Here is a 27,030-nt window from a genome sequence, read left to right on the forward strand (position 1 = left end):
TATTTTAAAAGTACACACAACTAAGCTGATACAAGATTCCATAAAACGATATGAATCAATACAAGCAGATACATTTATGTATGTGTGTGTATAGGTAATAATGTAAACAGTAGCAAAAATAAGTTGAGATTCCCATTTTCCATCATAGTTTGATATCCAAAGACTCCAGCCAGTTAACTGCTGCAGGTGTTAAGTCAATGAAGTCTTTCCAGTTAGCCATGAATTTTCTTTGCATTTCAGAGTTCCAATGTACTGCAGTCATATCAGTCACCATTGGTAATTCACCACTACTGTACTGTGCTTTGGTCATAGTGTGGCCAGTTCTGATACAGTTGAGGGAGCTCCATATTTTTCTTCACTGGTTCAATCCTGGGGTTTGGATGGTTGGATCTATTTTACTCTTATGACCAGAGAAAGGTGTCCACTGATTTCTCCATTCATCTCTTACATTATAGCTTTCTGGGGTGAGTTGAATATTGTTTACCCACACTGGTTCTCTAGATTATAGTCAGACTGACAGAGGAATAAATGTAATATTCCACAGCAAAAAATTACGACATAATTGACACCCCAAATATTTGGGTGTGACTCCCAACAGGTCGCTGACATGTAGGCAACACCTATAACTAACAGGACAGAAGCTAAAATCAGAAAATAACAGATGAAGGAAACTGGCTGGTCCTAGCTGGGGATCTACTTCAAACAGCTTAAGAACTTAGCAAAAAAATACTCATGCACCCTGTGTTGTAACCGCCACCGGAACGGTTGCGGGGTTGCCGAGAACGAAAGCGCAGCGGGACCAAACGGGAGTGGCCCGCGAACAAACAAAACGGATGAACAGGAAAGGACAGACATGAACAACAACTGATGATTGAGCAAGACCCTATGAACAGCGACACGCAAGAAGCAACGGGGTCACAAGCGAAAAACCTCACGAATCAACAATGTCCACTTGTGCATGGAAACAAGCAAAGTAAATGCGCTGTCTGCAGGTGAGATGTAAATAGACTCACGCAAATATCAGACTGCCTTGCTGAGCAAGTGGCAGATGCTTAAATACGTGATAGGGTACATCGCTATTGGCTGCTGGGACCACGTGCTCCACATTATACGTGGGCCAGGAGCGCGTGCAGCCATGGCTTATGGCGTGACGGCTGCAGACACCTCTAGTGGAAATCGAGGTCCATGCCAACTGGCGCGGATTTGAAACCCGCAGTGCTTGCTACCAGATCCCTCCCTCCTGAAACTTGCGTGTAGGGGCGGAAACGCCCCGGACAGTGCCGCATTGGTTGACAGATGGGAGAAGAACCGTTCTCGCCAAAAGTCGTTGGCGGGGAGGAAGGGACATCCGAGGTGTCCGCCCGTGGGGAGAAAGTAACCAGGGGCAGTGGCGGCAAATTGAGGACCATGTCTGTACCCGAAGAAGGTAGCGGAGGAGGAGGAGGCGGCGGCGGCGAGAGTCCCGGGGGGGTACGCGGGTGGAGCCGGTTATGATGGCGGCGCTCCAACCCTTTCGACGTCTACACCGACATCACCTGCCGCCCATGGGCCGCAACGACCGTGGAGGGCATCTAACCCGCCTTGCTCCCGTACACATGGGCCCACACGACCGCGCCACGGGTGTAATGCTGAGAGGGCTGGGAATGGGGGCAGGAGGGGGATGGCATCAGCAAATGCAGCAGGGTCTGCGGCTGTCGCCCATGGCGGAGCTCTGACAGACTACGTCCGTTAACTGGCGTGGTGCGATAGGTGCTCAAAAACAGGGTGAGGGCCGAAGTGGTTGGAGATGTTTCGACTGCCTGTGTCGACTGGTGTTTAAATATGTAGACAAGCCTCTCCGCCACGCCATTGAAGGAAGGGTGGAAAGGCAGGCTACGGAAGTCGTGGAAGGAGGAGGCCATGAATTGGGTGCCATTATCAGATATCAATGTTGTGAGGAAGGCCTCAATGGCGAGAACCTGGGCCAGGGCTGTGAATGTGGCCTCCGAGGTGGTAGACACCATGCAGACAACATATGGGTATTTGGAACAGGCATCAACAATAAGTAACCACATGGACCCCAAAAACGGCCCCACAAAATCGAGATGGATGCGATCCCAGTGCTGGTGAGGTACAGGCCAGGGTGTGAACGACTGAGGGGGGTTTGCCTGGTGATGCGCACACACAGTGCACCCGTGGACCAGGCGGTCAATATCACCATCGTGCCGGGCCAATACACATGCCAGCGAGCCAAAACTTTCATGCAGGACATACCCCAGTGCCCGCGGTGCAACAAACTGAGCATTTGATGCCGCAAATTTGAAGGGATGACCACCCGAGGGGCATCCGACTCTGTGGCCAACATAAGGACATCATCAACCACGGAGATCCTGTGGGACAGGTGGCACCAGGGGCTGAAGTCTGCCTGCATCCGACAAGTAACATAGGAGGGCCACCCGTGGACCACGTAGCGGAGAACCAGCCATAAGATAGGGTCCTGGCATGTAGCTGTGTCAATGTGAGCAGCCATTAGAGGAAGACCGTCCAGTGCATCCTGGTGGGCAGAATCATTGTGAAAGCAGAAGACCACCTGTTGGCCAAACACAGGATAGGGGCCTGATGGGAGACATGACGAAGCGTCTGCATTAGTGTGGTGGGCTTATACCGGATGGTGTAAGCATAATTTCATAAAAATAATGCCCAGCGCTGGAGACGCTGAGTCATCCGCTCTGATAGGTGAGAGTGGGGTCCGAAAAGCGTAACTAAGGGTTTATGGTCCGTCAGGAGGGTCAACTTTGCCCCAAAGAGAAAGGTGTGAAATTTTTGGATGGCGAACACTATTGCCAGGGCCTCCTTTTCAATCTGGGAGTAGTTCCATTGCGCTGGGGTCAACGTCTTAGATGCATAAGCGATGGGCTGTTCTGAGACATCAGCATTCCAATGTGCAAGGACGGCCCCAACACCTTATGCCGACACATCAGCCACCACACCCAAGGGGCGGTCCAGAGATAAGGGAGTAAGGCAAGGGGCGGACTTCAGCATCGCCTTTAAATGGAGAAAAGCCTGGTCACAGGCAGGAATACAATCAAAAGGCACCCCTTTGCAACGCAAGTGATTGAGGGGTTGAGCAACAGAGACAGCCTGGGGTAAGAACTTTATGTAATAAGTAACCTTGCCCAGAAACACCTGGAGTTCAGATAAGTCCTTGGGACGAGGAAGGGCCTTCATGGCCGCGACATTATGACCCGAAGGGTGAATGCCATCTTTGCTAAACCAGTGGCTAAGTATTCCACTTCCGGTTGGAAAAAAAAAAAAAAAAAAGAAAACTTGTCCAGCCAACAGCATAAACCTACAGCTTGCAGAGTGTGAAATAAGGTGCTGAGGTTTTGCGAATGTTCCTGGCGGGAACATCCAGTGACCAAGATGTCATCCAGATAATGCATGCAGGCACAGATTGGCTATGTAAGCTGCTCCAGGAACTGCTGGTAAATGGCCGGCACCAAAGAGACACCAAATGGAAGGCACTTGTACCTGTACAATCCGAAAGGAGTACTGATAACCAAGATTTTCTGGGAATCAGCATCCAAGGGTAACTGGTGGTATGCCTGAGCCAGGTCGATCTTTGAAAAGTACTCTCCCCCGGCCAGCTTGGTGAGAAGGTCTTCCTGTCAGGAATGGGGTAAGTGTCTACGAGGGACTGAGCTTTGACAGTAGCGCCGAAGTACTCACACAGCTGAAGGGACCCATTGGGTTTCTGTATGACCACCAATGGTGTCGCCAAGGCACTGTATGTCACAGGCTCCAGAATGCCAACAGCCTGGAGTTGATCAAGTTCCTGCTTCACAGCCGGCCGTAAGGCCACTGTAAGGGGTCAGGCCCGGAAAAAGCGGCCAAAGTGTGATGTGCGCCTGAAAATCTGAAGCACATCTGAGATCCGTTGCAAACAACGGCGCAGAATATGAGCACAGATCGTACAAGTCCTGAAAAGGAACAGGCCTGGAAATGACCTTAACTTCATCAGAAATTGAAAAGCCAAACAGCTGGAAGGCATCCAGGCCAAAAATATTCGAAGCCGACGGATGGTCGATGTCAAATAGGGTAAGGAGCCGGGGAACACATTTGTACGTTGCCTGGACGATGAACTGCCCATGAAGGGGAATAGAACCATCTCCATAGGTGACCAAACACTGAAAGGGAGGTGACAACGCAGGAGAGCCCAAACGAGTATATGTCGCCACATTAATCAGGCAGGGAGATGGTGGCCCCACTGTCGACCTGAATACTGATGTCCTCAGTGAAAAGATGGAGCATGAGGAAAGCTTCTGTACTGATGGGACATTCAGCGGGACAACCAATTGCAGAGTATGTACAGTATCATGAGGCCCAGGAGGGGCAGGACTGGAGCAAGTCGAGCGACTACGACAAACTGATCGGATGTGGCCCTCCTTGTCACACAGCGTGCACATTTTCCAGTGGTGGGAACAACAGCTCAAGGATGTGCAGTAAAGCACTGTGGGCAAGATGGAAGTGGACCGTATGACAGGCAACAAGCAGCGACCGGAGGTTGCCATAAAGACAGTGGACAAAGAGGTGTCCCGATGGCATTGGCCTCTGTCGGCCAGGCCACGAGGACAGAAACCACCGAGACGCATTGATTGCCGCCACTTGTGGCTGCACCATGAGACGCTCGTTAGCTGCCTGAGCAATTTCAAATGAGTGGGCAATGTGGAGAATCTCTTCCAAGGAAGGGTTATCAATTTTCAATGCCACAGTGCAGACCTCAAGTCCGTGACCCAAGAACAATACGATTGACCAGGCTGTTTATGGTACTGGTGGAACACCAACCAAGAGGAGACCACATGGTAGTGTTCGGAATAATGGTTTGGTCAGCAAAAGGCTTATCTCCTGGAAAGAGAGAGCCACAGGATCGGACAACAGTGCCAACTTGTGGAGAAGAAAGAACGTATCAGGGGAGGCCCAAGACAAAAACAACCACCGCTGGAAGGAGTCATCCATGACTTGAAGAGCCGTGAAATGTTGTTTCAGCTGATGTAAGTATGTTTCCCAGTCTTCTTTAGTGTCATTAAATGGGAGGAATGACGGCGAACATGAAAAAGCATCGGACACCCGAGGACTCAGAAGCTGTTGTGGTAGTGTGTCAATTGCATCAACTTTGTCCGTTAGCAACCGTAACAACTGCTGTAAGATGTCTAACTGGAGCTGCTGCTGCTGCATGAGCTGCTGCTGTTGCTCCAGGAGACAGACCAGCTTCGCCTCCATGATAACAACTACCACCCTTTACGTCGTAGCCAAAATGTTGTAACCGCAACCGTTCTGGTTGCCGAGAGTGAAAGCACGATGAGACCAAACGGGAGTGGCCCGCAAACAAACAAAACGGATGAACAGGACAGGACGGGCATGAACAATGACTGACGACCAAGCAAGACCCTACGAACAACAACATGCAACAAGCAAGAGGGTCACAAGCGAAAAACCTCGCGAATCAACAATGTTCACTTGTACACGGAAACAAGCAAAGTAAATGCGCTGTCTGTAGGTGAGATGTCGATAGACTCACGCAAATATCAGACTGCCTCGCTGAGCGAGAGGCAGGTGCTTAAATACATGATAGGGTACATCGCTATTGGCCACTGGGATCACGTGCTCCACCGTGGTGCCCTCACACTATACACGTGCAAGGAGCATGCGCAGCCTAGGATTACGGCACAATGGCTGCAGAGACCTCTAGTGGTAATCGAGGTCGATGCCGTCTGGCACAGATTCGAAACCCGCAGCACTCGGTACCAGACCCTGATGAAGAATACTGTTCTCCTGTTTGGAGAAGCAGCCATGTCAACAAAATTGATATCCATGTAAATGATGTGATAAGGATCATGACAGGAACTCTTAAAACCACACCAACACCATGGCTGTCAGTACTCACCAATATTGCCCCTCCAAATTGTCAACAATGACAAGGAGTAACACATGAATGGATGAAACTCAAAAGGTCCAACAGACTCAACAATTCATGAAACATTGAACAACTTACCATGCACCCAACTAAGTATCACACAGTGTATTACAGGAAAGACAGAAACAGAAAATATATCCTATTCTTCAAAGTTACATACATTTCAGTTCTCTCTAATTATAACAAACAGTACAGTTAAAACTTGGAGAACAACAGAAGCAGATATAAACAAAGAATATTTCAACAACAAAAATCAACGATCTATGACCAGAGGATTGGACTAACATACCACTATAATTTACATCATCTTATATAAGGAAAAAATGCAGTTAAATTTATCAAACCAAAGAGAATATGCTGGTTAGGACACAAAGGATAGAAAGTAACAGAATGCCCAAGAGAGAAATGACAGAAGCTTATATACTGCCGGAAGGAAGAGCCACTCAACAGCACGATGGATGTGCAATATGGAGACAGATTGTTATGCAGGTCAAGGCCCATCAAGAGCTGTAACGCTGAAGAAGAAGAAGAAGAAGAAGAAGAAGAAGTAATAACACATGAAGCCACTACACTAATAGCTCTTGACCTTCTGCAAATAAATAACTTCTTTTTAATTTCCCTACATTTATAGTTTATCTTAACAGCAACAGTACAAAGGTAGTGAGGTTAGATTGGATACACTGTTCATTCTATCGATTCTTAGCAAGAAGATTCTCAAGGGTGTGGAACATCTCAGAAAAGTAAAAAAACCATATATACACTGCAGAGCCAAATAAGCTGGCACACCTGCCTAATATCGTGTAGGAGCACCGCCAACATGCAGAAGTGCCCCAACATGATGTCGTATGGACTTGGCTAATGTCTGAAGTAGTGCTGGAGGGAACTGATACCATGAATCCTACAGGGCCGTCCATAAATCAATAAGAGTACGAGGTGATGGCGACCTCTTCTGAACAGAGATATGCTCAGTAATGTTCATGTCTGGGGAGTTATGTGGCCAGTGGAAGTGTTTAAACTCGTAAGTGTGTTCCTGGAGCCACTCTGTAGCAATTCTGGACGTGTGGGGTGTCGCACTGTCCTGCTGAAATCGTCCAAGTCCGTTGCAATGCACAATGGACATGAATGGATGCAGGTGATCAGACAGGATGCTTCTGTTCATGTAACATGTCAGAGTCATATCTAGACATACCAGGTGTCCCATATTACTCCAACTGCACACGCCCCACACCATTACAGAGCCTCCACCAGCTTGAACAGTCCCCTGCTGACATACAGGGTGCATGGATTCATGAGGTTGTCTCCATACCTGTACACGTACATCCACTCAATACAACTTGATACGAGACTCGTGTGACCAGGCAACTTGTTTCTGGTCATCAACAGTCCAATGTCAGTGCTGATGGGCCAAGGGGAGGTGTAAAGCATTGTGTCGTACCATCATCAAGGGTACACAAGTGGGCCTTCAGCTCCAAAAGCCCATATTGATGATGTTTCGTTGAATGGTTCACACACTGACACTTGTTGATGGCCCAGCATTGAAATCTGCAGCCATTTGTGGAAGGGTTGCACTTCCATCACTTTGAACGATTCTCTTCAGTTGTCACTGGTTCTGTTCTTGCAGGATCTTTTTCCGACCGCAGTGATGTCAGAGATTTAATGTTTTTTTGGATTCCTGATATTCACGGTACACTGAAGAGCTAAATAAACTGGTACACCTGCCTAATATCGTGTAGGACCACCGCCAGCACGCTGAAGTGCCGCAACATGGCGTGGTATGGACTCGACTAATTTCTGAAGTAGTGCTGGAGGGAACTGACACCATGAATCCTGCAGGGCTGTCGATATGGGAATATCCCCACTTCATCAGTACCTCGGAGACCCTGTGTTCCATAGCTCATGCGCCAACTATAACACCATATTCAGACTCACTTAAATCTTGATAATCTGCCATTTTAGCAGCAGTAACCTATCTACCAACTGCACCAGACACTCGTTGTCTTATACAGGCATTGCCAACTGCAGTGCTGTATTCTGTCTGTTTACATACCTCTGTATTTGAACATGCACACCTACACCAATTTCTTTGGCGATTCAGTGTATACTTTTAGAAAAAAGATATTTCAATTTCCTTCTGTTGGCTCAAAGTGTGCTTAATACCCTGACTAACACTATATGATGAACTTTCAACACAGTAAAGGTCACAGGAATAATGTGAGAGTGTTAAAGCTTCAGCATTGGTAGCCAAGATTTTCTGAGTTCTCAAAGGGTGTGACAAACTGTTGCATGAAACCATCATTTGAGTGTTTCATACTGGTTACAAATTTAGATTTGAGTTTATATTATCTTGCAAGTGTAAAAACAATAATCAAAAACATACATTTTAATGAATATAGTATAAAATAACTGCTCAAAAGGCTTCTGCAGGCTAAAGTTGCTTACAGACTAGATGTTATAGAACATCTCAAGCCCCAAACAGTATTAGACAGGCTTTGTACAGTTCTACATACATTGATAGTTAAACATTGCAACAAAAAGTACTTAATTCATCATGACACTGTACTGATTTACTTACAGGTAATTCTGACTTCAAAAAGTGTTACCAAAAGTATTTCAAGGCGCTGACAACAGCAACTTTTATTGTATAAACAACAACAATATTCACAAACAAACACACACACACACACACACACACACACACACACACACACACACATATGCACGGACAAAGAATTTGTCAGCTATTGTGGCTAATCTCAAACAAAATACAAAATGATAAAATTCTACAGAAAGCCAAGCATAACTTACAATTTATAAAGTTTTCAAACAACAGTTCATAAAAAATATATCAGTACTTTATTGAATGCATGATTTGATATTTTTCAGTCTCCAGTAACCACATTAGTTTCACTTAACATCTAACAAGGAGAGGTCCCCCAGCAGAGGGATCAACTTTTTTAAACCACCTACACAGTGTAGTAGCTTAAGGTCCAAGGTGTGCCAATCACATGAACAAAGATTCCAAATGGGCAAAAAGATGATAAGACGAAAAATGAGAGCACATGAAAAAGTTAATATGAAGATTAAAATGATGTGAAAAAGGAATTAAAAAACTTACACTTAAACCAATTAATTGAATAAAAATAATGATCAAAGATGTTTCAATAAAGAATTAAAAAATAGTAAGCTAAAGCACTTGACAGGATTCAAAACCACAGCTTTTTGCATGTGAGCACAATTTCTTAACCAACATCACACAGCCAGTCTATATAACAACATCTTTTTAAAGCTGTAGAGCATAACACAAAATTCCAATTTTTTTTACTGATCTCTCGCAAATGAAGGCTCACAGGGGTGAATGGCTGCAAGATATGATACCTGGGACCTTAACCTACATCATCATATAGGTGATTTCAAAAAGTCAATCTCACTGCATGAGACTTCACCTGGTAAGACAAAGGTGAGCCCACAGAAAAATGACTGTCTGCATTATTATTATAAAAAAAAAATAAAAAAAAAAGTTCTGATATGGTATGTCAGGAGTAGAGACACCTTTTCCTGGAAATGGACCCACCTATCATATGGAAAAGTCATATGTTGCAATTGACCAAACTGACAGTAGATGCTGTAAGGAGATGAGGACGGGGACGGGGACAGGGACAGAGACGGGGACGGGGACGTTGTCTCAACTGACCTTAGACACTACCAGTGGCTGGGACCTGTGAACCTTAAAGTACTCTCATTTAATATTTCTCACCTTTGTCTGTTTCTGAGCTTCTGATAATACAAGAAAAATTGCTCAATACTGTGGATATGGACATGCCTAATTTAAAGTTTAATAAAGTTTATTCACAAGATGAATTTTTGAGATAACTGTGTTCAACCTCTTGTTTACAGCTATCACTATATAAACCGTATAGTTGCAGGGGTACTGTGTTTCAACGAATTTTTAATTAATAAGATAATCTAATCTTAGCAAGACCTGCTAATTGTCACTGATTAAATTTTAGCACCCTTTCTCTCTGTAAAAACAATTCAGCTTTATTTGACATAAAGATTAACATTAAAACATTCATGTGATAATATATGGGAGATATTGTTTGTCTCTCTTTCTCGTATAGTACAGCAGAGGTAATAGTAGCATTAAGCACAGTATTGAACATAGTTGGGAGAATAAGTGCTATTTCTGGTTAAATGTTACTTCCTATCAGGTGACTGTCTATTGGATTCAAGAAAAAAGGATTCTTCCAGTGTAAGGCAAATGACGATAAACAATCTGAAAACTGAAGGTGTGAAAAACTTTAAGTGTTGAACATAACATTCTTCGCATCAATTTCATTTCTTGCACCATATTGCTTATTCTATACAGAATGTACATCTATGAATAATGGAATCTTTGCTTTCACCACAACCACACTGTAGACTCCACACCCTTGCTATTAAGTCCAAGATTACCAGTAATTTACATAATAATACCAAAAAAGGGCAAATGAACTTTTAAGTTTTTATAACTTCTCTCTCTACCTTCAAAATAAATTTACATTCCTCACAGATACTATTCCTTGTATCATTAGTGAAACTTACTCCCTGTCACCACTCACATGTGCAACATTAATAATTATAAACAGTTTTAGTATTTAGAGTTAAAGAACAGTGTTGACTTTCAGAATAGTCACAAATCCATCCAATGCAAATGGGAACAGTGCTGAAGAATCTGACCAGAAAATACTTTTAAATAAACATACAGTATAACTTTCATGGCAGCTTTGGAACTGGATGATATGGAGAAAGTAAAAGTGTGGGGTACCCATGGCAAAAAATAAACTGTGATCTCTCACTTTTCCTCGGGGCGACTGATTAATGGTGCATCTCTGGAGGACTGTTGTTTCCATGGAAACAACAACTTGGCAGAACACCCGGAAGCACAAAATTAAAGAATATAACTTCTCAGACTTAAAGTATACACAGCTGAAACAAAGATGACAGCAAGCATTTATGTTTCTACTACTGTGACAAAAGTTCAATAACTGTTGTTACCATCACTGCACCTTCTACTCTGCCCTGTACCCTGATAAACTTATTAGCTTTTGTCCCTCTTAATGATATTCCCAACATGTCTCTCTCCCATGCTTGCTCAGCGCCTCTCAGTATTTGAACGGTTTTCCCAGAACTCAAAACTGACAGTAAAATTTATAGCACATTGGAATCTTTATTTCCAAACTACTTAATTTACTAAAAGCATTAAGCTACTTTTACTCTTCTGTTAATTGCTTTCCTTGTTGGCCCAGATGTTGCCTTCAATTGCACTAAACTCATCAACTGATTCTAAGACTCCACTGTGCATTTGTGTTATATCACATTTGATGAGCTTAGTATACATTATGCATACATTATTTTAGACTTTTATAATTGATTTTCAGGCTTGCTTGCGAACTTCCTCTATTAAGTACTTCCATTCAATGTTGAAATTTATCTGGACTAGAGGCAAAAACCTTGTTCAAATTTATTCCCTTAACATGAAAATAGGACATGGAAGGTAAAAGAAATCCAGGGTGTAATATCGACAAGGAAATGAGTACAGCTGTGATGACAACTTTCAGTACAGCTTGCACAGATTCTTGTTAATTTTGTTACAATCATAATTTTTTAACTACACCATATGTCAATTACTAAAGTGTAAAGAATGGAACAAACAAAGACAACCATTCAATGTATTTTAGTTGCAAACATAACAGTGATTAACTTCTTCAAGGAAATAAATTTCCTGCACTGGTAGTTATTCATTTCCATTTTATTTTATTTTATTTTTATTTTGTATATGAAGATGTTTTGGCTGAGTAGCAATTCGCAAGCAAAATGCTTAGTCCAGTCCATCAAACACATATGTTTTGGGTTCCAGTCAGTCCTCTCTGACAACAACAAATGGAATGGCTGTGTGCTACTCTCTGTACTGCACCAGATATCATGGGTACAGATTTCAAGTCAGACCAACCACATACTGCCCATGAAAATGACTAACCCAAAACATATGGAGTTAATGAGTTAAACATTTTGCTTGAGACTGGATACAAAGCTAAAATGTCTTAGTACGCAATCTAACAATAAAATGGAAATAAATAACAGTCAATGGAGGAAACTTATTTCTTTCAAAACATTCAGTATATATTTCACTAAAAGATGGCTCAGTGTACAGTACATAGAAGCATCATGTACATGTAATGTTCAAATGTGAAAAGTTGACAACAGCTCAAAATGTATATACATTATACCACGAAACTGCTTCATTATGCAAGTAACAACAACTAAGATACTGCTCTGAAAATGAACAAACACATTTGAAACTGATGTGCTGTTTGAGGCTTTCCCGGCACTGCATCTGCTTGATAGGTTCCCACAAATTATGCTGGATAATATTGTAAGAACCACACAATATTTCAACAAGACAACTGCCCGCCATCTTCAGGTGCTACTGTCACGTCGCTGAGAAGCTCGCCAATTTATATGTTGGCTTTCTAGAACAACACAGGCGCCAGTGGGGGCATAACGTCATCGAAGTCCAATCGTAGATGGCATCAAATACCAGAGCCCTCTGCTGGAGAAACGGGTCGCAGTCTGCTGAAGCGTGCCGCGGTGTGGGAAAATGTGGCCGGGAGCAACGTACCCTGTTCGCATGCGCGAGGTGTTGGCGCGCGATTTAAGCATCTGCGCTAAGGTTTCCCATCTGCGTTGACTCGGTGCAGTTGCTAATCAGCGGCTGACGATTCCTTAGTGCCGCCAAGGCTGGCTGCCAGGCTTTGCTCAGGTGAAACCCCGTGTCTCTGTTTATTATGTCACTGCTAATACATATTTCGACTGCCTCTTTGATGATGGAGTCCCAGTACGTGGAAGCATATGAGAGGATCTTGGTTTCTTCATAGTTCATGCCGTGTCCCATCTCAAAGAAGTGTTCAGCAACCGCAGATTTCTCTGGCTGACCCAACCTCGTGTGACGTTTATGTTCGTCGCATCTGTCTTTAACCGTACGACATGTCTGGCCAATATAAGACTTCCCACAGTGGCACGGGATTTCATATATTCCTGGTCTCCTCAGGCCGAGGTTGTCTTTAACAGAGCCCAGCATTGATTGCACTGGTGCTGGAGGGCGAAAAACACATTTAATCTGGTATTTCTTGAAAATTCTGCCCATCTTGAAAGACATGCCACCGACATACGGTAGAAAAACCAACACTGTGGTGTTCTCTGCTTCTTCAGGCTATTCTTGACGTTTGGAGCGTGCTGGTCGAAATGCATTCCAGATCTGCTTCTCTGAGTACCCATTCTGGGCAAACACAGATTGGAGATGGCTACACTCTGCCGATAAGCTGTCCTGATCTGAGATGGCTCTAGCTCTATACACTAGCGTCCGTAATACACCGCTGTGCTGTGAGGGATGCTGACAGCTTGTAGCTTGTAAATACAAGTATGTGTGTGTGTAGGCTTCCGGAACACACTGTGACCCAAGGAGCCGTCTCCTTTTCTATGAACCAAAACATCCAGAAATGGGAGCTCACCATCTTTCTCTACCTCCATGGTGGAACAGATGCTTGGATGGAGGGAGTTCAGATGTTCCAGAAAAGAAGGAAGCAGTGCTGTCCCATGCAGCCATACCACAAACGTATCATCTACATATTTCCAAAACCATTTGGGTTTCAAAACGTCTGAAGTGCTTTGTCCTCACCATCTTCCATAAAAAGATTAGCTACTATGGGAGACAGAGGGCTACCCATAGCAACACTGTCAGTCTGCTCAAAATACTGGTCATTGAATAAAAAGTAAGTCGAGGTAAGCACATGTTTGAAAAGGTGTAAGATGTCCTCTTCCAGCTTAGCTCCTATGAGTTGTAATGAGTCCATCAGAGGCATTTGTGTGAACAAAGAAACCACATCGAAACTCGCTAGAAAATTGGTAGATTCAAGGCGCATGTCCTTCAGTCGTCGTATAAAATCTTCTGAGTTTCAAATATGGTGTTAACATTTCCCCACCATGGGACTCAAAGAGAAGCCAGATGTTTAGCTACGTGGTATGTTGGGGAACCTATATTACTAACGATAGGGTGAAGCGGAACATTCTCTTTATGTATCTTTGGCAGGCCATAAAGTGGTGGCGGAACTGGTGCTCGTCCTCTTAAACCCTAAAGAAGAGTCTACAATTGGCCTTCGATGACGTTATGCGCCTGCTGGCGCTTGCACTGTTATAGAAAGCCAACATATAAATTGGCAAGATTCTCAGCGACACGACAGTAGTTCCTGAAGATGGCGGGCAGTTGTCTTGCTGAAATATTGCGCGGTTTTTACAATATTATCCAGCGTAATTCCCAGGAACCTATCAAGCACATTCGAAACTGGTTACCAGCTAACTCAAATGTGAACACTAACACAGAAATATAGAGAAATAGTAATATTAAATAAGGGTGCTTGTCCTTCTGTCAATGCACTGTTGAAATTCTAAAAATCAATATACAGGGCAGTCAGAAACAGTCTGAAAAGCTTGTAAGGGTGTTGCACAGTATGCCGTGCTGACAAATAATTGTGAAGAAAAAAATTCAATACAATCTGCCATTTCTGAGTTAATTAGTAGTGAAGTTAGCCAATCAGACCATTGCACATGCAGCCAGAGGTGGTGTCATCAAACATATTCTTCATTTGGTTTCCTAAAACCGAGCAACAGAGCAGTACAAAAATGGACATGGGACAGTCATAAGAATCAAATCTGAGCCAAAGACTGAGCAGTCTCATGCACTATCATCTACACTATGAGAACAACTGACATTAATTGTATGTGGTATGCCACCTGAATTTGTCCATGCAGCGACCTGATTAATTAATTTCAATGCTAATTAATGTATGCAATAAAATTGAAAATGTCTGTTGGAAGTAATCATCATAGTACATGTTACACCTCATAGGAAATGTGCTGTTACTATATGGGCCTACAGGGTTAGAATAATTTGCACTGAAGATGGCCACACAGTGAACAAAATTAATCTGTAAAATAAAGAATTTCAGTATTTATGACTGATGTTGCAATTTATTTAAAATATATTATCAATTTTTTTCTTATAATTATTTTGCGACACAACTTACCCTGCAACACCCTTACAAGCTCTTCAGACTGTTTCTGACCACCTGTATAGTTGAAGTGCATAGGCCCAGAAAAAATAAGAAACAGATCTTTGTAGCTCAGCATTCAAACTTCTGGTCTTCTTCAGAGGGCACGAAGTGCCTGGGAAATGTTATTATGAGCTGATGTATATCAGTGTGCTCTGAAGAATGAAAATATCGAAGCCGAGATAGAATGTTGTCCTTTCTTTATGCAGTTCTTTATTTATACATTCAATAATTAACATGTGGAACTGTTGGCATTTAAGAACTGATGCAGATTGTAAGTAAAGCAAGACTGTTCTAAACCTGAATGCTGGTTAGAACACCAAAGAGCTTTGGAACTGGATGTGGTATGCCCTTGCCCTCCTCCAGTTTTTTCAACTGACAACCTAATCAGTTGAAGGAGATCTGCAGTTAATGTCGACAATGAACCGCAGTGCATCTTGACATCTTTTCACAGTTAAAAACAATCACTGTCAGAGGTAACAGAGGAGATAAGTGACAAAAATATTCCTAAGACTGACTTGGTATTGAATCTCAGTATTCCCTCCAAACAGCCAAATAATGTATTGTCATAATGTAACATCAAATTCTGTGGCTTATATGTGCCAAAATTACATTAAAACTGTGTTTCTCATTACACCATCAGTTGTTTAAGTCTAATGTTCTAAGGTGTGTTGCAAGTATTGCATTAACATAGATAAGTTGAAGTATTAGAAGAAGCTCTTCAGCTCTCTGCGTAGTGTTCCAGGACAGCTTTATGCTTTGAAGTAGTAGATAACTGCCTATAATTTATTGCAGTGGTGGAAACCATTTCTATCTAGAGAATAATCCCATCATAAAATTTTAAGATTGCATCATATGACACAGAAAAGCAGCACCTAAATATCTATTATGAAGACAAGAATAGCCACGTGAGAGCTACAAGACATGTGAATACTGAAGAGCATCCACTGAGTCACAAGCTTTTACAATTTTTAATTCCTTTGTTAGGAGGGTTGGCAAACAGGAGATAAGAAAATTTTCCACAAAGAAAATACAGATAAAATGGAGAAAAGAGTCATTGCAAACTGTGTAGGAGGAGGAAGGGAGGGGGAAGGGGAGGGAGACGGAGAGCCAGAAGTAGAGGGAGAGGGGGACAGGGGGGAGGAGGAAGAGGGAGGGCATGGGAAGGGGTGGAGGGGGGGAGGAGGAGGGAGGGCAGGAGAGGGAGAGGAGGAGAGCAGGGGACGGGGAAGAGGAGGAGAAGCGGAAGGGGGAGGTGTAGGGGGAGGGAGAGGGACGATGGAAAAGGTTTATAATTAGAACCACCCCATTGGTTATTTTTCTCTTTCCCGCTGCTTGGTTCATCTGCCTCACCCCTCCCCCAATCAATATGTTTTGATATTTAACTTTCATGTCAGTCTTCACCTTTACGTTGCATGTGCGTGACGTTCAATTAAGACTTTGTGTAAGCCCTGCTGCAGTTTCTCTACCTCAGCAAATGGTAGCAACTGCTTTTCTGACTTACATTATGGCACACTGCATATTTGCCTTTGTATTTTGTATTTATATTTACAACAGTGGGAAATCCATGATGGGAGATAATATGTATCAGCGGATGAGTCACTACGCATCAAATAGGGGCAGTGCTAAGCAGTGAACAGGCACCATGTTTCCAATGTAACTTTCTCTCCTGAAATATTATGGGTCTCTCCACACATTAGATGAAACTATCAATGAAACACTGACAGTATACAAATGTCACACATACTTATTACTGACATTTCACTTCCTACTCACCTCGACGGATCTGATTAAGGCAGGCAAGCATACGGATCATGAAGGAAGCTGGCACGGTGATTGTATCCTTTGTCTCTTCCAGCATGATTTCGTTCCGCTTTGTTAGCTATAACCAAGATTTATAAATAGTGGCAGAAAGAGCTAAAACAACATTGGGCAGCAACAGGCTGATATCAAGTCTGAAAATAAGTGTTCTTTATACATCTTTTTCCACATTGTATTTAAACATTCACTTGAAAAAATTCCACAATATCTCATCTTTTAATACAAACCTGTACTTTACACTGTCCAGTTAAAAAACTACTCATATTTTCTAGTTAATCGCTTTTAATTGCAATCAAATTTTTGAATGTCTCCATTCTGTGGAAAAATTTTGTTTGACAGTTAAATTGCACACGTTACTTCCATAAAGCATGCCATAAGTATTAATATGGGAACAGAGAGTCCTGACACAAGGGAAATAATGACTCCTTAAATTATTTACATAACCATTAACATATTGACTGAAATATATACAATTTTTTGCTGTTTGGGTGGGATCATCTCATAATTTCTGTAACAATGTTGTTATGAGAAAGCAGTGCAAAACTGCTTACTACTGTCCCTTTACTGCACATACTGTGTCATGTTACTGGTTATACAGGAAGAAAAGATATATGCAGTTCAGTACTCCAGCAATTTGCTGAGACAAGTTACTGAAGGAAGATATTTCCTGCTTTATGAAAAAAGGAGACTTTAATGGTGAATAAAGGTAACTCACAATATTTGATATGTCAGGTCAATTAGAAGATCCAAGTTTGCTTATGCTCAAGCCAGGATTCCAAATGAATAAAACTGCAGGTATGCCCACTTCCTTGCCGGCAGGTGTAAGTAGTATAGGCTGCCCGTCTCGTTGTATGTGCGTTCTGCACATACACAGATCACTCAGCCACCCCTGACATGGGCACTTGGCCGGGGCAGTACAACTGCATAAGCTAAGGTCTGGATGCCTTGCCTGCATGTCAGCTCTTTGCTCACTCATGCACATTTGTTCCAGAGTCATCTGCCAGTCTGTGGGCAGCCACTCCAGCTGCAACAGTCTGCTATACAGTTTGTATCCACTGTAAACTGAATACCTATAAAATTTCAAAAATGATTCTTGACACAATGAATATTTGTACAAAATTATCATTTGTAATGAAAATTCAAGGAATCAGCTGTTTATTTTTCAAAAAACATACAAGCATTTGTCTTAACCAATTAAGGTCAAACACAGAAAATCTGAATCTGGATGTCCTGATGGGAATTAAAATTTTGGAAATTTGAAATTCAATAAATGATGTGGAAGCAACTAACTTTTTCCCAAAACAGAATGCTGTGCCTCCTTCAGTGGTGTCAGATACCTTGTAAAAGGATGAGCATTGTTAGTTTTGGGAATGAAATTACATATCAAAAGAAAAATTTTCTTGAGAAAACAGTAAAATTACAATAAAACAGATTTGATGACCACCACTTCCCTTCAGGAGATAGAATTCTAAGTACTTTCCAAAAGAAAGAAGAAATACATTTTTTTCTAATTCTGAAGGGTTATTTCATTTGGCGAGTACTTGGAATCTCACCTCCTGAAGGTGTATACTAATCAGTCACTTTGTCATATATACCTTTGACCTGTTAAAGAACTTCTAATTTGTTTTCTTTTAGATGAACAGCGACCAGGGTCTCATAAAACAAACAGCAATGTACTCTTGCATCTACATGAGTAACAAGAGATATAGTCATTAATTTTTTAATGACACTGCAGTGGAGACTTGATTATATAGACCTCAGTTTACAGATTCAAGATTATCTGGACTGTCAACTGTGAACAAATATCTTTTTAGTCTAGTTTGTGTGTGCATTGCTCAAGTTAAGATAGTTGCCAATTGCTATGCCACTGTGTCATGTCACATTTGTGCTGAGGAATGTTAAAGCACAAGAGAGACTTCTTGTCGCTCAAAGATAACAAACATTATGGCTTCATTAAAAAAGAAGAAGAAGAGGAAGAAGAGGAGGAGGAGGAGGAGGAGGAGGAGGTGAAACTGGTTGTTAGTTGGCTGATAAGCATGGAGTAGGTACTTCTACAAAAAGAGAACTTTTGGAAGAAGCTTTGTATTATTGGTTTTTACAAAAACGATCAGCTGGGTCACCAATATCTGGTCCTTTGCACTGTGGAAAGGCATCACAGTTAAATTAAAAAATAGGTGGCAAATAAAGAATGGCTGTACACACTGAAATTTTGTCATGGAATTCACGAATTGGAAATACAAGGTGAGTGAAAGTCAGTTGATGTAGAGGCAGCGAATTCTTTTCAATATGGTTTTAAAAAAGAACTGAATGAAAATTATGATGTCTTAAACTTTGTTTAAAACACTGATGCAACCAGATTAAACTAGAAATCATTACCATCAAATTGTTTAGCTTCTCAGCAAGAGTGTTCACCTCCAGGATATGGAACAGCAAACAGAAAGTGACAAATTTGTTTGCACAAACGCTACCAAGATCCACAAAATGCCTTTGGTCCTCAGAAATTAAAAAAACAGATGCTTCAAAAATATCAGGGTTCCGTAAATTTATAAAAACCAAAAAGGTACATGGATGACACCGAAATTTTGATTGACTGGTATGACAACACATTTATCCATGAGGTAAAAAAAAATCAAAACAGAATTGGTAAACAAGGAAAGCTTTTGCTTTTGCTTTTGCTTTTGCTGGATAATGTGCCAACCCATCCTTCAGCTGAATAGTTAGAGGCAAAAAAATTGATGCTTCCAGTAAAATTTTGCCTCCTTGCAACAACCAAGAGATCAAAGTGTTCTTTAAACATCAAAATGACTTTATAGACAACAATATTTACACAGATCATTATCTGTTGATGAAGATTATGTAGAAGTCTTTTTGTCATTTTTCAAGTACATGAATTTGAAGGAGTGTGATGACAAATACACACGTGAAAAAAAGTTTTGAATCGCCTCGGTTCCGAGAATCCTCTACAGAAAATTGGAACAGAGATCAACATAAACATCATTTCCGCTCTTTTTATTGCTAATGAAAACCACACATTGCATGTTGTACCACCATACAGCGAGACCTTCATGGGTAGTGGTCTAGATTGCTGTACATACCAGTACCTCTAATACCCAGTAGCACGTCCTCTTGCATTGATGCATGACTATATTCATCTTGGCATACTATCCACAAGTTCATCAAGGCACTGTTGGTCCAGATTGTCCCACTCCTCAATGGCGATTTGGCATAGATCCCACAGAGCGGTTGGTGGGTCACGTCATCCATCTAAAGCCCTTTTCAGTCTATCCCAGGCATGTTCAACAGGGTTCATGTCTGGAGAACATGCTGGCCACTCTAGTCGAGCAATGTCGTTATCCTGAAAGAAGTCATTCACAAGATGTGCACGATGGGGGCGCAAATTGTTGTCCATGAAGACGAATGCCTCGCCAATATGCTGCCAATATGGTTGCACTATTGGTCGGAGGATGGCACTCAAATACGATACAGCCATCACGGTGCCTTCCATGACCACCAGGGGCATACGTTGGCCCCACATAATGCCACCCCAAAACAGCAGGGTACCTCCAGTTTGCTGCACTCACTGGACAGTGTTTCTAAGGTGTTCAGCCTGACCGGGTTGCCTCCAAACATGTCTCCAACGATTGTATGGTTGAAGGCATATGCGACACTTATTGGTGAAGAGAACGTGATGCCAATCCTGAGCGGTCCATTCAGCATGTTGTTGGGCCCATCTCTACCGCGCTGCATGGTTTCGTGATTGCAAAGATGGACCTAACCCATGGACATCGGGAATGAAGTTGTGCATCATGCAGCCTATTGCGCACAGTTTGAGTCATAGCAAGGCGTCCTGTGGCTGCACGAAAAGCAGTATTCAACATGGTGGCATTGCTATCAGGGTTCCTCCGCACCATAATCTGCAGGTAGCGGTCATCCACTGCAGTAATAGCCCTTGGGTGGCCTGAGCGAGGCATGTGATTTGACATTCCTGTCTCTCTGAGCCATGTACCTCCTTCCTGGTGGAGTGACTGGAACTGATCGGCTGTTGGATCCCCTCCGTCTAATAGGCGCTGCTCAAGCGTAGTTGTTAACATCTTTGGGTGGGTTTGGTGACATCTCTGAACAGTCAAAGGGACTGTCTCTGTGATACAATATCCACAGTCAATGCCTATCTTCTGGAGTTCTGGTAACTGGGGTGATGCAAAACTTTTTTTGATGTGTGTATTTAAAAAAAAATGTCCTATGTGACTTTTGCTAGGCATTTCATGATTAAGGTAGCAGTAATTTAGTAATTATATAAAATATGTACGTACGTATGAAAGTATGTGTCTAGTCTCTTAATAAACATTGACATTGGTTGATTTTAATAAGTTAATTTGGTTTTTGTTGTCTTAGATAAACAATGTTATGCATTAACCCTAAAAACATAACCACATGTGAGAGATGTATGATAATACAGAAATCTCCTTTCTTCATATATTCATTTATCCAGATTTTAGATTACCCGAATGACTTACGACAATAATTAGTGTGGTTAATCGAGTCTCTGCTGTATTCTATTTTTCCCTGCAGAATAGCGTAGCCTGATGACACAATTGCACTGATAGGAGCTCTTTTGTGGATCTAACAAGAAATAAAGTAGTAGAACTACATCGTATATAAGGATGTTTGAGTTCCTGCTGTCGACTATCTCACCACCCAGAAGTTTGTGACACTCTCCAAGGAAACTTATGCTGCTGAGGCAACAGGTACATGATGTTCACACTACTCAATGGAAACCTGCATCGTAAAGACAATAGATACATCATCAGTTGTGTGCTGTCCTTTACAAAGTTTAACTGTTAAAAGTGTAGTGGAACCACTGTCTACATAGATCAGGTTTGTTAGGAGGAATGTTGAAGTTCATTTACAATGTGCTGCTTGTAAAATATACACATAATCAAATTGCTATTAATGCATATACAATTTCCAGGAGTACAATGCCATTTACTAATGAAGAATTGGTTGACATGCTCTTAGCTTACGTGAATGTCACCAAAATGCATCAAGGGCTGCAGAAATCTATACAGAATGCTTCCCAGATGCTATCCAACTCATCCCACTTTTGTTAATGCCAACTAATGACTTTGCAGGCCTCAAATTTTTGTCTCAAGAAAACCTATCTGAAAGAAGATGGCTACCAATAAAGTTGCAGAACTAATGGTTCTTGCCTCTACTGCTAAATCCATATACCAGTTCTGAACAAATACAAAGATCTCCCATTCCACATTTCTCTACATTATTAGCTGCACGGCAATGATCAACATGCCAACAGGATCAATGTACTGCTCATGATTCTTTTACTGGAGTACTAGTGGGTGAGAAGAGGCAGTGCTACTCAGAAAGTATCTAGCATTATCACCTGATATGAGGCTATCAGCAGTCTTCCTCTGGAGCCAAATAAAGCATGTGCTATGTAAGGAGGTTCCACCAACTTAGAAACATGAGACACACAATTACTGCTGTATATAAGCAATAAGAGTAGATTATGTTGGCAGCAGTGAGTTCATCAGTGAGGCAGCATGTACAAAAGTATTGTGATGCAAATGATTCTCACTTTGAACATTTTCCTTAAAAAAAAAAAAAAAAAATCAACAGAAATGTACTGCTTACAATGATGTCTTCATTGTCATTTTCACAAGCTTTGGTTTCATTTATTTCGTGTATTATTTTAATGTTCGATTTATTACTGATGTGCAAATGACACTGTATAGGTTAAAAGATACCCCCTCCCTATGCCGTATGTGCGCGCGCGCGCACACGCACACACACACGGATTTTACCAAGATGGTGCAACAACGGGAGAGTACCTATGGACAGACCACACTAAATCATGGTTCCTGAAGAAAAGCAGCAGCCTTCTCAGTAGCTGAAGGGCCAACAGTCTGGATGATTTTCTGATCTGACCTCATAACATTAGCCAACAAGGCACTGCCGTGCAGATATTGTGAAAAACTGAAAGCAAGGGGAAAACTACAGCTAGGATTTTTGTTTCCTGAAAGTATGCAGCTCTACTGTGTGGCTTAATGATGATGGCATCACAATGGATAAAATATTCCAGAGATAAAATAGGCCCACATTCGGATTTCCAGGTAGGGACTACTCAAGAGAATATTGCCAACACAAAAAACAAAACTGGCATTCTATGGGTCAGAGCACAGAACGTTAGATCACTTAATCAGGCAGAGTGGTTAGAAAATTTAAAAAAGGAAATGAATAGGCTGAAGTTAGACTACTGGCCATTAACATTGCTACATCATGAAGAGGACATGCTACAAACGCGAAATTTAACCGACAGGAAGAAGATGCTGTGATATGCAAATGATTAGCTTTTCAGAGCATTCACACCTACAACATGCTGACATGAATAAAGTTTCCAACCGATTTCTCATACACAAACAGCAGTTGCCTGGTGAATCGTTGTTGTGATGCCTCGTGTAAGGAGGAGAAATGCGTACCATCATGTTTCCGACTTTGATAAAGGTCAAATTGTAGCCTATCGCGATTGCGGTTTATCGTATTGTGACACTGCTGCTCGTATTGGTTGAGATCCAATGACTGTTAGCAGAATATGGAATTGGTGGGTTCAGGAGGGTAATGCGGAATGCCGTGCTGAATCCCAACGGGCTCGTATCACTAGCAGTCGAGATGACAGGCATCTTATCCACACGGCTGTAACGGATCGTGCAGTCATGTCTCGACCCCCGAGTCAACAGATGGGGACATTTGCAAGACAACAACCATCTGCACGAACAGTTCAACGACGTTTGCAGCAGCATGGACTATCAGCTCGAAGACCATGGCTGCTGTTACCCTTGACGCTGCATCACAGACAGGAGTGCCTGGGATGGTGTATTCAACGACGAACCTGGGTGCACGAATGGCAAAACGTCATTTTTTCAGATGTATCCAGGTTCTGTTTACAGCATCATGATGGTCGCATCCATGTTTGGTGACATCACTGTGAACGCACATTGGAAGTGAGTATTCGTCATCACCATACTGGCGTATCACCCGGTGTGATGGTATGGGGTGGCATTGGTTACACATCTCGGTCACCTCTTGTTCGCATTGATGGCACTTTGAACAGTGGGCGTTACATTTCAGATGTGTTACGACCCGTGGCTCTACCCTTCATTCAATCCCTGCGAATCACTACATTTCAGCAGGATAATGCACGACCGCATGTTGCAGGTCCTGTACAGGCCTTTCTGGATACAGAAAATGTTCGACTGCTGCCCTGGCCAGCACATTCTCCAGATCTCTCACCAATTCAAAACGTCTGATCAATGGTGGCTCAGCAACTGGCTCGTCACAATACGCCAGTCACTACTCTTGATGAACTGTGGTATCGTGTTGAAGCTGCATGGGCAGCTGTATCTGTACACACCATCCAAGCTCTGTTTGACTCAATGCCCAGGCGTATCAAGGCCGTTATTACAGCCAGAGGTGGTTGTTCTGGGTACTGATTTCTCAGGATCTATGCAACCAAATTGCGTGAAAATGTAATCACATGTCGGTTCTAGTATAATACATTTGTCCAATGAATACCCGTTTATCATCTGCATTTCTTCTTGGTGTAGCAATTTTAATGGCCAGTAGTGTATATATAGCAGGAATTAGCGAAATGCAATGGCAGGAAGAACAGGACTTATAGTCTGGTGAGTGCAGGTTTACAAATACAAAATCAAATAGGTGTAAAGCAGGAGTGGGTCTAATAATGAATAAGAAAATATGAATGCAGGTAAGCTACTATGAACAGCATAATGAACGCATTATCATAGCCAAAGGAGACATGAAGCCAACATTCAAAACAATAGTACAAGTTTATATGCCAACTAGCAATGCAGATGACGACGAGATATACAAAGAAAGTATGATGAGATAAACGAAATTATTGAGATGCTTAAGGAAGAGAAAAATTTAATTGTGATGGTCGAATGAAGTTCAGTAGTAGGGAAATGGAGAGAAGGAAAACAGTAGGAGAATAAAGACTGGCGGGAAAGGAATGAAAGAGGAAGCTGCCTAGTAGAATCTTGCACAGAACATAATTTAATAATTGCTAACACTTGGTTTAAGAATGATGAAAGAATGATGTATATGTGGGAGAGATGTGCAGACTTTAATAGAAGGTTTCAGATTAAGTCCTAATACAAATCCTAGGTAATTAATGAAAGAAGAAAATATAAAAATGCAGCAAATGAAACAGGTGAAAGGGAAAACAAACATCTAAAACTGAGGTTGGCAGAAAGTGTAAAATGGCTAAATTAGGTATGAGAATTGTCAAACAATGGGAACTCCAGGTAGTAATATCAATAAAGCAGGAAAAGACAGCTTGCTAGTTACCGTAAAAAAAGACATGTCAAGCTGTATACACGCACAATTAAAGGACACTCACACATAGCCTCGGCCACAGCCTTTGTCAGTAAAAGAGAGACACTTCGTCAGTAAAAGAGAGACTACTTTCCCTACCCCTTCTTTACATGATGATGTATTCTGGCTCGAAATGCTGGAGTTGGCGGTCGTGTGTGCACGGGGTGTGGTTGCTTGTGCTTGTGTGTGTGTGTGTGTGTGTGTGTGTGTGTGTGTGTGTGTGGTTTTTACTGATGAACGTTGTGGCTGAAAGCTATGTGTGTCGTTTAATTGTGCACATCTGCAACCTGATTTGTCTTCTTTATGGTAAGTAGCAATCTGTTCTTTTCTACATTGTTGAGATGAGAATTATGATATACAAGAATAATTTGAAAGAATGAAAGACCAACATGGAAACAAGGCCCCTTGGGTAGATGGCATTCCCTCAGAAATACTGAGATCCTGGAAAAGCTAGCCATGACAAAATTCCACCTGGTGTGTAAGATATGTGAGACAAGTGAAATACCCTCAGATGTAAAGAAGAATAAAACAATTCCAATTCCAAAGAAGACACGCATTGACAGATGTGAATACTACCAAATCATCAGTTTAATATGTCATGGTTACAAAATCTGATATGATTTCCCCCCCCCAGTTGAATGGAAAAACTGGCGGAGGCCAATCACAGCAAAGATCAGTTTGGGTTCCAGAGAAATGTACAAATCCTATGACTTATCTTAGAAGATAGGTTGAAAAAAGGCAAATGTATGTTTATATAGCATTTGTAGGTTTAGAGAAAACTTGTGACAATTTGGACTGGACTACACTCTCTGAAATTCTGAATGTCACAGGGATAAAATACAAGGACTGAAAAGTTATGTACAACTTGTACAGAAACCATACTTAGCTATATGTGTCAAAGGACATGAAAGGTATGCAGTATTTTATAAGAGTGAGACAGGGTTGTCACTTGTGTCCAATATTATTTAATATGTACACTGAGCAAGCTGTCAAGGAAACCAAGGAGAAATTTTGAAATGAAATTAAAGTTAAGAAAGCAGAATAAATACTTTGCAGTCTGTCAATGACATAATTGTATCAGAGCAGCTAATGACTAAGGAGTGTAGTTGAATGGAATGGATAAGTGTCTTGGAAAGAAATTATAAGATCAACACCAATAAAAGTAAAAAAAGGGTAATGGAATGTAGTTAAAGTAAATCATGTGTTCTTGAGAGAATTAGATTAGGAAATATGACACCAATACTAAAAAAATAATTTCTGTTATTTGAACATCAAAATTAATGATGGCCGAAGCAGGGGAGAGAGAAAATGTGGGAAGAAAAGCATTTCTTAAAAAAAGAGTTTGTTAACATCTAACATAAAGTTAAGTGTTAGGAAGCCTTTCCTGAAGGTATTTGCCTGGAGTGTAGCCATGTGTGTAAGTGAAACATGGACATTAGGCATTTAGGACAAGAAGAAGACAGAAGCTTTTGAAATGTCATGCTATAGAAGAACGCCAAAGATTAGATGGGTACATCAAATAACAAATGAGGATGTAATGAACTATCAAAGAATGATTAAAACTATATGGGTACATCAAACAACAAATGAGGATGTAATGAACTATCAGAATGCTGAAGATTACATGGGAAGATCAAATAACAAATGAGGAGGTAATAAAATGAGTTGGAGAAAAAAGAACTTTATGGCACAATTTGACTAAAA

The 27,030-nt window shown here is 41.8% G+C and overlaps 1 protein-coding gene across 3 annotated transcripts in view; it reads right to left on the bottom strand.

Moving 5' to 3' along the window:
* The window catches only part of LOC126251001 (DDB1- and CUL4-associated factor 6-like), a 190,042-nt gene that overhangs the window by 19,147 nt on the left and 143,865 nt on the right, over nucleotides 1-27,030 (bottom strand). For all 3 annotated transcript variants that reach the window (XM_049951605.1, XM_049951604.1, XM_049951603.1), the window contains exon 14: nucleotides 16,873-16,978. In XM_049951605.1, coding sequence (XP_049807562.1) covers nucleotides 16,873-16,978 — 106 coding nt within the window. The remainder of the gene's footprint in view (nucleotides 1-16,872; nucleotides 16,979-27,030) is intronic.

This window comes from Schistocerca nitens, chromosome 1 (assembly GCF_023898315.1).
Source record: "Schistocerca nitens isolate TAMUIC-IGC-003100 chromosome 1, iqSchNite1.1, whole genome shotgun sequence".
Taxonomy (NCBI): Eukaryota; Metazoa; Arthropoda; class Insecta; order Orthoptera; family Acrididae; genus Schistocerca; species Schistocerca nitens.